Below are 14,151 nucleotides of genomic sequence, written 5' to 3'. Positions count from 1 at the left end.
GTGTGGCGAGGGAATGAATGAACAGCTAATGAGCACTCTGGGAATTTTAGTTGATATCTTTTATATCTTTTCACTAAATGTCAATGTTTTAAGAAACTTAGCTTGTTGAGGCTCTATTCATAAAACATTGTCATCTCTTTCAGGCACTCTTAAATCAACTTAGAGCTGTGTTTGATCAAATTATTGAACTTCAGAATGCTCAAGATGCAATATACAGAGCTGCTCTGGAAGAATTGCAGAGACGATTACAGTTTGAAGAGAAAAAGAAACAGCGTGAAATTGAGGTATGGCCTTTACACTTGTGAATTTATCTATTTGAATAATGAACTCCTTGCCACACACGATAATCACCAATGCCAACAAATAACTTACTTGCCAAAATTGTCAGACAGGTTGAGATGTGCCTATACTGCATTTGAAGTTCCGAGAAATCACTGACAGTTGTAAAGAGAGAGGGGCCACCCTCACTGTCATCATCATCATCCTGTTTCACAAAATAAATAAAAACAGCAACATTCATGAGAGTCACAAGTCTCCTGCCTGTTTTTGTTACTAAGTGCCACAATGCCGACGTCACCTGTCGGAGTCTCCACAGCCGCCTCCACTCTGCATCGCTCTGGTGTTTGAAGCTTGTGGATCATGCACCATGCTGCATTTTGCAAACGTGTGCATCTACAGATGCTCCTCAACTTACAGCAGGCTTATGTCCCAATAAGCACCTTCTACATTGAAAGTGCATTTAATACAGATGGAGCATCCCTAATCTGAAACGTGAGAAGCTCCTAAACCTGAAACTTTTTCATCTCTGACATGACGTCACAAGTGGGAAATTACACACCTGACTCCTTTGCTTTCTGATGGCTTATTGCACGCAAACCTTGTTTCCTGCAGAAAATTATAAAAAATATATAAATTTACCTTCAGGCTACTATGTATTTAAGGTGTGTATGAAGCATGAATGAATTTCATGTGTAGACTTGCGTCCCCTCTCCAAGACATCTCATTGTGTATATACAAATACTGCAAAATCTGAAATTCAAAATACTTCTGGTCCCAGGCATTTCAGATAAAGGATACTCAACCTGTACCCCGATAACCCCATCGTTAAAGTAAAAAAAATCTTAAGTCACACGATCTTAAGTTGGAGACTGTATATGTGTGTTTATATACCTGTAATGTAAGTATATGTGTATATATAATATGTATAGGTATATATGTATGTGTATACGTGTGTGTGTGCATTGCATGTATGTGTGTTTACAGGTACATGCATGTATGTGTGTGTGTACATGTATATGTACATGAACCAAATTTCTGTACTTAAACGGTTATTTTCAGATTTATTAAGCAAGTTTGGCTGTTTATGGGATTTCGTTTATTTTCTATGATCTGTATAATCTTTTACTTTTTCAAGATACAGTCATGTGCCACATAACGTTTTGGTCAATGACAGACTGCATATATGACAGTGGTCCCATAAAATTATAATGCCATATTTTCACTGTACCTTTTCTACGTTTAGATATGTTAGATACACAAATACTTACCATTGTGTTACAGTTGCCTACAGCGTTTAGTACGGTCACACGCTGCCCAGGTTTGCAGCCTGGGAGCATAGGCTGTGCCATATAGCCAGGGTGTCGGCGGCTGCACCACTGAGGTTTGTGTAAGGCACTCAGTGATGTTCACACAGGGACAAAACCACCCAGCAATGCATTTCTCAGCATGTGTCTGTCTTTAAGGTCATATGACGGTACTAACTCGTGGGATCGTCAAAGACATTATTCAGTCAGTACAGTTCGGTTAGTTTTACTGTTGAGTGTTGTTTCCCTTAAAGCCTGTGTTAGAGGACCACATGTAGCTTAGAGAGTCCTCCACGGGGAGCACAAGTTATTTCTTTGGTGTATTTTGGAAACATTTGTATCGCTAAGGGCTCTCATTATTCAGAGCGGATTTCGGTAATTCTGGAGCGTTGTCGAGTTGGCACACAGAAGCTCCTGGACCTTGTCCAGGCAACCTTGTGGATAACTTAAAGTCAGACATACTCACGATTCTACCTAACTCTGTAACTTCCTGGCTTTGTGCCTTTGGGTGGCTCACCTCTCCAAGATGTCGTTTCCTTATCTGTAAAATGGGTGATAAGGAATATGACCTCACAGAGTCACTTACCTGTGTGTGATGATATATGACGCTTGTTTAGTAGGCACTCAATGGATGCTGGCCACTGCCATTTGTAAAACTGCCCATGTGCCCCAGAGAAGCTTCCATTCTAGAGAATTACTAAACTGTCTAAAAGTCGACCAAAATCAATTCTTCGGATTTTAACCCTGTGCTAATAGCGCATCTGCCGGCCATGTGAGAGTGGAAGGTTCTCTTGGGCACTTAGCTGTCACAGTGAGTGGGACAGATGAGCAGGCCACATCCACGCTGATTCGGGATATTCCATTCAGACTTCCTTAAGGATACAGGAAGAGACACAAAAGCTAAAACCGTATCCGAGAAGTTATTTAAGTTCAAACGGCAAGATAATATTCAAAGCCATCATTTCGACCTGAGGTCCCCTGAAAGTTCTGAAGAGATTATGCCAGTCGCCTCCTGGAAAGGTGACAGAGCCCCGGGTGTGTGCTGGGACCGAAGCGGCGCCCGCCGGCTGCACCCCCGGTGCCGCCATGTTCTCCTTGTGCTGCCGTTGGGTGGGGGACTCCAAAGGGTCCTTCTCCTCCTCCTCATGGCTCTTCTGTTTCTTTCCACTTTTCTTCTCACACACTATAAATATCAATTTATAGTGATTTTACAATACAAATGTAGGATTAAAGGACTTTTACTTTCATTTTTTATCAATGTATCTTCAATGTTGAAAACCTTGGTTTCTAACATGATCATACTTAATTATTTGCCGTCTTACCATAATGCATCCGTGCTTGCACCCATACATGTGACTGTCTCAGAATGAGAATCCCGATGCTGCCACTGATACGGGAACAGTATAGTTTTGAAAATAGTTTTACTTTTTTTGCAGTTTTTTTTTTTGAGGGAAAAAATATTTCTTCTGTTATTCTAATAATTTTAAAAAATTTTTTGCTAAAATTTTTTCCACTAAATAGAAGCATTCAAATTCCATGTGGTAATGTCCTTGAAATAATTTGGCTCTCATAAAGGTCTTCCACCAACTCACTGCACGGTTAGGTTAAGTGGTTTCATTTTGGCTTTTAATTTTTAGGGATTGCTTTTACTTAACAAACAGAATTGAATATAGTTATCTAAGATAGTAACCTAATGCCAAAACAAAGCATCTGGGGAGTTTAGCTTTTGTTGCTCTCTGTGTCCTAGTCTCCCTTGTAAACAAGGATTGGGAAATCCACAGTATTATCACACTGATAGATCAAAACAATAATGTGTTACAAGTTTCAGCTTATTCCAAGCATAGAACCCTCCCTGTTATTATTCTAATAAAAATATTGTAATTCATGCTTATAAACTAAAGTGGAAAAATTATATGATCATCTCAATAGATGGAGAAAATCATTTAATACCAAGTAAAACCCAATAAAAAGGTTTGCATGAATAATCTTATAATAAAACATCATACTTGGGGTGAAATATTGGAAGCACATCCCTGAATGAGACACACATGCTCCTGCACTGATGCTCCCAGCCAGGGCTGCGAGCTGAGAGGAAGTACAGAGAGAAGGAAAGAAAGCTGGCATTTTGTTGTTGTTGTTACAAAAGTCTGTGGTTGTGTAAAATGTCTCTTGCCATGTACAAAAATCAAATCGAAATGGATTAAAGACTTAAATCTAAGACCTCACATTGTGGAACTACTAAAGGCAAACATTGGGGGAAACTAGGACATTGGTCTGGGCAAAGATGTCTTGAGTAATACTCTACGAGCAACGGCAAAAATGGACAAATGGGGTCACATCAAGTTAACAAGCTTCTGCACCCAAAGGAAGCAATCAACAAAGTGAAGAGGCAGCCCAGACAACGGGAGAAAATATCTGCAAACTACCCATTGGCGAGGGATTGATAACCAGAATATATAAGGAGCTCAAACAGCTTAACTGGAAAAAATCTAGTAATTCAGTTAAAAAATGGGCAAAGGATCTGAATGGACGTTTCTTGAAAGAAGACATGCAAATGGCAAACAGGCATCTGAAAAGATGCTCAACATCATGGATTATCAGAGATATGCAGATCAAAACTACAGTGTGCTATCATCTCACCCCAGTTAAAATGGCTTTTATCCAGAAGTCAGGCAAGAACAAATGCTGACGAGGATGTGAAGTAAAGGGAACCCTCGCACACTGCTGAGGGGACGGGAATTAGTCCAGCCACCGTGGACATAAGTTTATAGTCGAGCACATGGATGTCCTTAAGTTACAGAATAAGATCACAGTAGTTAAAAGAGTGGTGTGGGCTCAAGGAAAGACAAGTAAGTGGAACAGGGTAAGGGCCAGAAGCCCACAGGAAGACTTTACTCTGTGGCACGTGGCGCTGAGAGCCGTGGGGCCTGGGCCTAATTAGGCAGCATTGGCTAATTTTAAGCAGCTCAAAATATACTATTTTACTCTACTAAGTTTAGATGTTTAATGTTAAAATTTTAAAGGCATACACCAACAAATGTTGGTCAGGATGTGAGACAACTCTTCTGCTGCTGGTTCTGGATAAACTGGAATAACCACTTTGCAATACTGTTAGGCAGTGACCAGTGCTGAACTCAGGACTACTCTGACCCAGCATTCTCTCTCCTAGGTGTAGTGCCCAACAGAAGTGCGTCTCAGGCACACCAGGCCCCATTCCCACAGCCAGGGTGTCTCAGGCACACCAGGCCCCGTTCCCATAGCTAGAGCGTCTCAGGCACACCAGGCCCCGTTCCCATAGCTAGAGCGTCTCAGGCACACCAGGCCCCGTTCCCATAGCTAGTGCGTCTCAGGCACACCAGGCCCCGTTCCCATAACTAGGGTGTCTCAGGCACACCAGGCCCCATTCCTGTAGCTAGAGTATCTCAGGCACACCAGGCCCCGTTCCCATAGTCAGGGGCGTCTCAAGCACACCAGGCCCCATTCCCGTAGCTAGAGCGTCTCAGGCACACCAGGCCCCGTTCCCATAGCCAGGGCATCTCAGGCACACCAGGCCCCATTCCCGTAGCTAGAGCGTCTCAGGCACACCAGGCCCCTTTCCCATAGCCAGGGCTTCTCCGGGAGGAGAGCTGGTGATTGGAAGGGGCCACAGGAACATCTGGGTGCTGAGTTGCCCTTGCTCTGCATCTGCATGGGGGTGACCTGGGCATATTCATCTTGTGATAACTTATTAAGCTGTTCACGTATGAGTTTTTACACTTTTTAATGTGTGTTATATTACAGTAAAATAGTAAATTTCAAAAATTTGTTTAAAGAAATAAAAGAGGTTGGTGAGGAAAAGATGGAAAGTAAGTACTGTTATTTCTTTATCTTTTGTAACCAAGCATCAAAAGATACTGTTTAAAGCTCATAAATGAAGTAAAACAGGTATACCTGTGTTAAAAGATGTTAGAGATATGAATAGAATGTTTTCTAAAATCAGATGGCAAAAGGAAGGAGGACAATAATTATTCTTGCCCAGATTAGAATATTGATACCATCCGAAGAAAAAGATGGAATGTCTTATGAAGTATAGGTAAAAAGGTAACCACTGGGACACAGTGTCACTGCCTGGCTATTAGAAGAAACACAGGTGATATGGTAGAAGATTACCACCCTCAAACTGGAAAGCGCAGTATCAATATGAAGACAGAACTAAGAGCAGATGTACGTCACGTCGATCAGGGGACTTGGGTTCAAAGCTGCTCAGTAGAGATGGTGTTTGCTTGATGGCCCCGGTGGGGGTGCTGGATGGCTGGTCGCTGAGGGCTGAAGGTCATTATCTGGGCAGACCTACAAACTGGGAAGTTCTGGCCGGGCGCGGTGACTCACGCCTGTAATCCCAGCTCTTAGGGAGGCAGAGGTGGGAGGATCGCTTGAGCCCAGGAGTTGGAGACCTGCCTGGGCAATATAGCAAGACCCTGTTTTCCACAAAAAGGCGGGAGAGGGAAGAAGACAAATTGGGAAGTTGTGGCGTAGAACAGAGTGATGTAGACAGTTCAGAAAGAAAACAGTGGACATGAACAAGGCACATAAAGCAAATTAAATTCTTCAAAGCAAAGCAGGTTGTGGTTCAGAGCACAGAACAGTGAACACGGCAGGAAGGGCGCGTTGGAGTGGTGGGAGGAGCAGGGCACAGTGAGGACCATGCAGAGCACAAAACAGTAAACACGGCAGGAAGGGCGCGTTGGAGTGGTGGGAGGAGCAGGGCACAGTGAGGACCACGCAGAGCACAAAACAGTAAACACGGCAGGAAGGGCGCGATGCAGTGATGGGAGGAGCAGGGCACAGTGAGGACCACGCAGAGCAGGCAGTAAACACGGCAGGAAGGGCGCGTTGGAGTGATGGGAGGAGCAGGGCACAGTGAGGACCACGCAGAGCAGGCAGTAAACACGGCAGGAAGGGCGCGTTGGAGTGATGGGAGGAGCAGGGCACAGTGAGGACCACGCAGAGCAGGCTCCCTGCAAGGCCCAGGTCACGCCGTATCAGTACTCACTTAGAAAACCACCAGCAAACAAGGAGAAATGGGTCAAAACACATGGATATTAGACAAATAATCAGTTTCTTACAGACTATGGAAGATAAAATGCACATAAATAAGAAAATATGAAAATTCATAACTGCCTATATTAATAAATTGGAGAGAATGAAAGTAAATAAACATCCCACTCAAAAAGTTGGAAAAGCAGGAATGAAACCTAAAGAAAAAGCCAAAGGACATAATTAGTAAAGATGAAAGTGAAAATTAGTGAATCAGAAAACAAGTTAATAAAGTCCAAGAGCTGGGCCTTTTTGGGGGCCAAGGAGTGGAGGGAAATTAAGCCATGAAGGAAGCTGAGAGGTAGTGGGAGGAGAAGGCACAAACTTACAAAACAAGTGAAAAGAACATACTCTTTTGCTCAGCTCTGTGGAAAAAATCTACTTGAAGGAAATCATTTTCCATAGGTTTCCGAAATTGGCCCCATGAGAGAAGGGAAATTGTAAGCGGGACAAATACTAAAGAAGAAACAAAGCCGTTGAAGGGCTCCCACCAAAAAGCGTCAGGTCAGCCGTGCTGAGAAAGCCTCCCAAACGCACCAGTGGTCAGCTTTGTGCTCTGTGAATTGTTCCAAGTCAGAAAAGGAGAGTTTCTAACTTGTGTAGGAAGCATCACGAGGCTGATGCCCTATCTGAGAAAAAACAAATCTGGGTTATAAATATTGATGGAGAAATTTCACATAAAATATAATTGAAAAATGGCTAGCAGAATTTAAAAGCGTAATTTATGAAGACTAGGATTTATTTCAGGAATGCGTAGGTTTGGGAAATCCAGTAGTATAATTCACCGTATTTGACAAGCGAATTAAATCATGGCTGGGAGCGGTGGCTCCTGCCTGTAATCCCTGCACTTTGGGAGGCCGAGGCGGGCAGATCACCTGAGGTCAGGAGTTCGAGACAAGCCTGGTCAACATGGTGAAACCCTGTCTCTACTAAAAATACAAAATTAGCCGGGCACGGTGGTTCATGCCTATAATCCCAGCTACTCGGGATATAGGCAGTAGCTGTTGAGGCAGAAGAATCACTTGAACCCAGGAGGCTGAGGTTGCAGTGAGCCGAGGTCACGCCATTGCATTCCAGCCTGGGAGAGTGAAACTCCACCTCAAAAAAAGAAAAAAAAAAAAAATCCTATATATGCTATCTGAGAAGACATTTAGTCAAATTCATCATTGATTGAAATGATCTTAAAAATAGAAATAAATGGGTATATCTCCAGTACTGAAAAATACATCATGGTTAGGGAACTAGAAGCATTCTCATTAAAGTCAAGATCATAGTTTAAAGGGTGCAGACACTTTGAGCCAGCTGGTTCCACTTTCACACATACTGTCTTTGTTGTATAAAAACGTGTACAGCACAAGGGAAGGATAGAAGGCTGTTTACATCACACTAAATGAGATGAACGATATACATTGTTACACGTTATACAATGTGATATTAAAAACAACAGAGGCAGTTCTCTGTGCTCAAATGTGTTCATATGAAATATTTTCAAGATACATTGTTAACTGGAAAAAGTAAACTGGAGAGCAGTCTGGCATCAGAAAATTATTGTGAAAGTATTGAACGGTACAGAGAGGCATAAAAAGCAGACACCTCCCGCTCCTCACATACCTGTTTTCAGCCCTACTCTGTAACCTGTTTTCCATCGTGATTTTACTTACGTTTGGTACTTTTGATGCTCCAGGGCCAGTGGGGAGTGACGGCAGCAGAGGAAGAGGAGGAAAATAAGAGGATTGGAGAATTTAAAGAATCTATACCGAAAATGTGCTCACAGTTGCGAATATTGACCCATTTCTACCAGGTGTGTATGAGGAGTGGCTCTTCACACCACTCTGCCCCATGTTCTGTTCCTGACACTTGCTTTCACAGTGACGAGAGCTGAGTCAGCCCTGTCAGTCTGGCACTTACTTGTGTAGGTTTGAGTAGCACCCATGGTGGACCCTGTGACCCTCTGGGGGACTCAGGTATACCTGGGCTCCGGGCATTGCCATTGTGCCGCCAGTGAGAACCCTGGTCAAAGGGTGGCCCCTGTGCTCCCCCGTGGTGGGTGCGGGGACTCGGGGGTGGCCCCTGTGCTCCCCTGTGGTGGGACTGTGGGGACCTGCAGGCATCTCTGCAGCCTTCACTTGGGCTTTTCTGTGACTCCCAATGGGGACTGTCCCTGAGGCAGCTGCCCAGCCTGGGTGAGGGGCCGGGCAGCCAGCAGATGTTGTATAGACCCCAGAAGGCCGGGGACGGCTGCTCTGCACGTCTGTACCTCTGCTTTTGCCTTCATGTATGGGTCCAGTTTCTCATTTCTTCCATTTCTCAGTGTGATCTTAGAAGTAGAGATGAAGAGATTTCATGAAAAATATTTGTTTAGTCGCTGATCAGTAGTTGTGGAGCATCAGTCCTCCAGCCCTCCGACATCGTGCGTTTGTGTGCTGGTGCCTTCATGTGGTTCAGAATTGAAAGTGAGACCTCACTCGCTCCGTTCTGTGGCATCTAGTTTGTTTCCCAGGTCCTCATATCTTTTTTTTTTTTTTTGAGGCCAAGTCTCGCTCTGTCACCCAGGCTGTAGTGCAGTGGTGTGATCTTGGCTCACTGCAACCCCCACCTGGTGGGTTCAAACAATTCTACTGCCTCAGCCTCCCGAGTAGCTGGGACTACAAGCATGCACCACCACACCCAGCTAATTGTTATATTTTTAGTAGAGACAGGGTTTCACCATGTTGGCCCGACTGGTCTTGAACTCCTGACCTCAAGTGATCCACCTGCCTCAGCCTCCCAAAGTGCTGGGATTACAGGCATGAGCCACCATGCCTGGCCCTCATACTTTTTAAATATTCATTTTTCTTCAAGATAACTAAGAAGGAACATTGTCCCTTTTACAAGTGGTCTTACTCTGGCCTTGGCCTACTTTTTGCATTCTTGTTGAAGTTTCATAAAAGGGGATAGTGACTGGCAGTCATGCTCTGTGCACAGGCATCCCTGTTGAATGGTGTTTGGACACGATGCCTTCTTGAACTCATGTTATTTGTACAGTATGTATTCCTGTTTCTTAAAAATGGGCACCTACTGGTTAGGTCCATACAACTCACTGACATCAGGCAGACAAATCCTTTGTGTGGCTACAAGGGAGCAGCGTGGAATTGTGAAGATTTGTCTGTGCTTATTTCTGAGAGAGACAATGATGTTCTTGTTCATGGTTCCACATTTTCCTGAGGGAGTTAATACATTTTTAAAAAGTAATTTTAATCACCGTAATCCCAGTTTTGCTCAAATTACAGTCTTAAATCTGAATGGTAATGATTTACAAAGAAGATTCTTTTCTGTAACAGCAGAAGCCTGTCTCTGCTTTCTGTGGTGGTGCCGGAGACAGCAGGGTGTTACTGCCATTGACTGGGAAAGAACATCCAGTCTCAAACCTGTGAAGAAATATTCTTAGATTTCCTTTTAGTCAGTTTCACAGATCGTTGTATTTCGATTTCATCACATCATCACAAAACAGGAAGTCACTGTCTATATTTTGGCAATATAACTTCTTAGGAGTGTTCTCCCCTCACCTAAAAAGGCAGTGATTCACACACACACACACACACACACACACACACACACGCATGCAGGCGCGCACACACACACACAGTGTTTGCCTGATCAGAGGTGAAGTTACTTTATCAACACACTAGAGCCTGTGCCCAGACCTGCCTGTGAGTTTCGGCATTCGTGTTTCTGACCAGAAGCTGGGAAGGGGCAGCGATAGCTGGTGAAGACTTGGGTGGGGCTTGGTGAGGGCACGGTGCCTCAGTGACTTTTTCTCTGCAGATGAGGCCTGTCCAGGCCAGTAGCTCTTGAACAGATCAGCACCCCGTGGCATGGAGCAGGCTCCGGCACTGGGCAGGCATGGGCCTGTACTCAGTACGCAAGTCTTTCAGCCTGAAATAGAAGCAGCCGGTCCTTTCGTCTAATCAGAGTTAGGGGAAACTTCTGTCACATCTTTACAAACGCCCTTCAGTAACAGGATGGTAGTGACACCAGTGCCCATGAAGAGGGCGGCTGCAGCCTCACGTACAGCAGCTAGACCCACAGACCCGACCGATGCTCTCAATCTGTTCTCCAGCGAGGGCTCTAGGACGAAATCCTCTTTTGTGAGTCATGTGAAAGATGAACTGTGTGGCACTGAGTTCTGCATTCAAAATGAAAAGAATAGAATGTTCTAACATCTGTTACTTTGCTGTTTTGCTTATTCTCGTGGAACTTAAGAACAAAGTGAAAAAACCTATTGGTTAGTTGTTTTCAAATAAAATGTATTCTTCACTAATTTGTCCTTGTGAAAGGGTGCCTGTTCCTAATGCAGGTGCACTGGCCATGTGCACTCCAGGGTCCCAGCAGCTCTCGCTCCCTGGACACCTGCCCTGGTGGGCATTTACTAAGGGCCTGTTGATCTGGAAGGAAAAACAGACCCAACCCAAAGGGGATTAAGGTCTGGGGAATACATTTGTGGGTCGTTCTTTCCTGAAACAATATTTCACTCCTTTTGCTTCTTTTCAGGGTATCGTACAGCAGTTTTTGGTGTTACTGACGACCAGCTCTGATGAAAGTCTTCGGTTTCTTAGCTTCAGGCTGGACTTCAATGAGCATTACAAAGCCAGGGAGCCCAGGCTCCGCGTGTCTCTGGGTACTAGGGGGCGGCGCAGCTCCCACACGTGAAGCTCGCGGTCCTCGCAGGGAGCTGCAGATGATGTTCGTTGCACCGCTAGACACGAAATTCCCATCGACGTCCTCCAGGACCTGCACGCTGCGGGTGTCCTGCCCTTCTGCCCACGAGTGCGCCATGTTTCAGCGGAGCGGCGTGCGGGAGAAGCCACGCGTGTTTCTCACGTCGGAGTCGAATGCATTTGTAAATCACTAAGTCAAGTAGGCTGGCTGCCCTGTTCACATTTGTCTCTAAAAGTATTCATCGCTAAAAGATACCATAATTTGCTGAGGCTTCTTAAGCTTTCTATGTTATACTTTATATTTGTCACTTTAAAAAATCCATTTCTTTTAGAAAAAATTAGGGTGATAGCATATTCATTAGTTAAGATGGTAACGTCATTACTATTTTTTTAACATCCTCTTTAGAGGTAATTTTTGTTAACATAACCAAAAATTAAACTGAAACAAAATGTCCCAACTAAGAACATATATAGAGCATTTTATTTTTTTTGAGTGTTGTAAAATATTAGCCTCTGTGAGATCCTTTGTATCTTAATGCATTACCTTTACACATATTTATTCTTATTTTCTCTCCTTCCAGAGTTTACATTTTTATATTTAATTTACTATTTCAGATTTTTAAAATAGTATAGAAAAAAGTAGGAGTGATAGAGAACAAAAATACTGTTACACAGTGCAACCCAAATACCGTGAATGCGTCAGCTAAAGCAGCGTGTACATAGGAATGATGAGAAAAAGTTAATGGAGTATTTTATTTTCAAAGTCCCTGATAAGCATTGGAAAGAAATCGACATGGATAATGAAGATTTCCTTTTTCCTTGCCTATTTTTTCATTGTAAATATTTATATACTACTGACCAAGATGCTGGGGTGGGGGGGATTGTTTTTTGTAAAAATGTCATTATCAGGTCACATAAATCTGCCTTTATGTTGCATAAGTGAAAATTTAGAAAATTAAAAGCAATTATCTTTCAGATGCATTCGTTATTTATTGAATAGTTAAGGAAGGGACAGTTTACTTGCTGGATTTGAGGGTTGATAGGATTTGATTTAATATACTACAGCATATGAATTATTTAATAAACGAAACCAGGAAATTAGACTTTGCATGACTTTCGGTGTAGAAGCAAAGGCAGTGCCACCAGTCAGGCCTCAGGAGCTTCACACCTCGGACTCCTTTAGGTGTGAATTCCATTTAAAACTGAAGGGGCTGTCAGGAATCTTGGCCATGCAGAAATGAATCCATGGCGAAGGCCGGAAATTCAATGTTATTTTAGTTTTAAACTTCATAAAATCAGAAATTTGAAACAGGTTTTTCTACTGCAAGGTTTTCTAGAAAGTATGGCGTATTGTGTATCTCCGAGAGAGATGTGCCCAGGTTATTGACCATGCAGCCAGATTTTATTTTATTTTATTTTAATTTAATTTTATTTTATTTCAGAGAGTTGTTCCAGGGATTAATCCTCGGTAAAAAGCACCCTAGCAAAGCCCCCCCTCGATTTTAGGGATTACGACTCCATTGGAGTGTAGGAGTCACCAGGATTTAGGTCAGATTTGTGGACTATGGAGGGCTTCTGGGGGGTGTGGCCCTGGGGGGTGCCTGCGGGTCTGAGGGTGGGAGCTGGGATGGGGTGAGGCCTCTGAGGAGCTGCGTGGGACCCACTCCCCATCATTGTGGATGCACAGCTGGGCTAGTTAGGGAGCCGGGGTCCCAAAACCCAGCGTCAGGCAAGCATGGATGACTTGGGGGCTCCACACTGGGCTTGTGCGAAAAGGAGAACCCACGGTGTGGGCAACCGCACCAAGCTCTGGGAGGGTCGCGTCTTTATCCAGAAAATGCTAACTGTTCTTACGTATCATGCTTATTGTAAAGATTAGTGATGCTGTATCCTTAGGGTCCTGGGCAGCTCAAGCAGGCCACCTGGCTCCGTCCACGAGGACACCTCTCGCCCACCAGGAAGTTCAGTGACTGTGGCCGAAGACACAGATATCCTTGGTTAGAAGGGTTGGCAGCCCTCATATCCTGCTGCATGGGTAGGCTCGACTGGAGAGGGGAATATTCTTGCCTTTCTTGCCTGGTTGTCAACTGCAGTGTTCATGGCATCATGATTCTCAAGTACCTCTGGAAAAATGTGCCTCCAGACATTAAAATGTAGGACAGAAGGACACAGCTTTGTTGAAGGAAAAGAGTACTTTTACCAAATAGCCATAGGCATACTTGAATCGTGTTAACGTGGCCTGTGTGGAAGAGATGTGTGGTGCAGCTGAGGCATATGTAAGGGGCAGCCTTCATCCACAAACGATGCGTGTGTTCTGAGCGCCCCACTGCGTGGCCATTCCCCAGCCTCTCTGCCTCTTCTCAGCCCTCTCTATCCCTAGACACAGCAATATTGAAATTAGGCCAGTTAACCCTACGGTGGCCTCTAAGTGTTCAAGTAAAAGGTAGAGTCACACGTATCCCACTCTAAGTCAAAAGCTAGAAATGACTAAGCTCAGCGAGGAAGTCGTGTTGAAAGCCAACATAGGTTGACAGGCCTCTTCTGCCAAACAGTTGGTCATGTGAATGCGAAGGAGAAGTTCTTGAAGGAAATGAAAAGTGATATTCCAGTGAACATAGAAAGACAGGAAAGCAAAACAGTCTTATTACTGATACGGAGAAAGTCGTAGTGGTCTGGCTAGGAGATCAAACCAGCACAACATTCACTTAAGCGAAAGCCTAATCCAGAGCAAGGCCCTCACTTCAATTCGGTGAAGGCTGAGAGAGGTGAGGAAGCCGCAGAAGAAAAGCTGGAGG

General features: G+C 44.1%; 1 protein-coding gene across 3 annotated transcripts in view; it reads left to right on the top strand.

Moving 5' to 3' along the window:
* Nucleotides 1-12,337, top strand: part of TUBGCP3 (tubulin gamma complex associated protein 3) — a 96,408-nt gene extending 84,071 nt beyond the window's left edge. The window contains exons 20-22 of one of the 3 annotated variants that reach the window (XM_050766587.1): nt 144-284; nt 8,344-8,460; nt 11,190-12,337. In XM_050766587.1, coding sequence (XP_050622544.1) covers nt 144-284; nt 8,344-8,460; nt 11,190-11,348 — 417 coding nt within the window. In that variant the 3' untranslated portion in view covers nt 11,349-12,337. Of the gene's footprint in view, nt 1-143; nt 285-388; nt 6,059-8,343; nt 8,461-11,189 lie in introns of those variants that run through there. The other 2 variants (XM_050766588.1, XM_050766589.1) reach the window with 2 other exon arrangements.
* The last annotated feature ends 1,814 nt before the right edge of the window (nt 12,338-14,151 follow it).

This window comes from Macaca thibetana, chromosome 17 (genome assembly GCF_024542745.1).
Source record: "Macaca thibetana thibetana isolate TM-01 chromosome 17, ASM2454274v1, whole genome shotgun sequence".
In the NCBI taxonomy this organism is placed as follows: Eukaryota; Metazoa; Chordata; class Mammalia; order Primates; family Cercopithecidae; genus Macaca; species Macaca thibetana.
The sequence above is the reverse complement of the archived record's forward strand: the minus strand, read 5'-3'. Positions and strand labels throughout refer to the sequence as shown.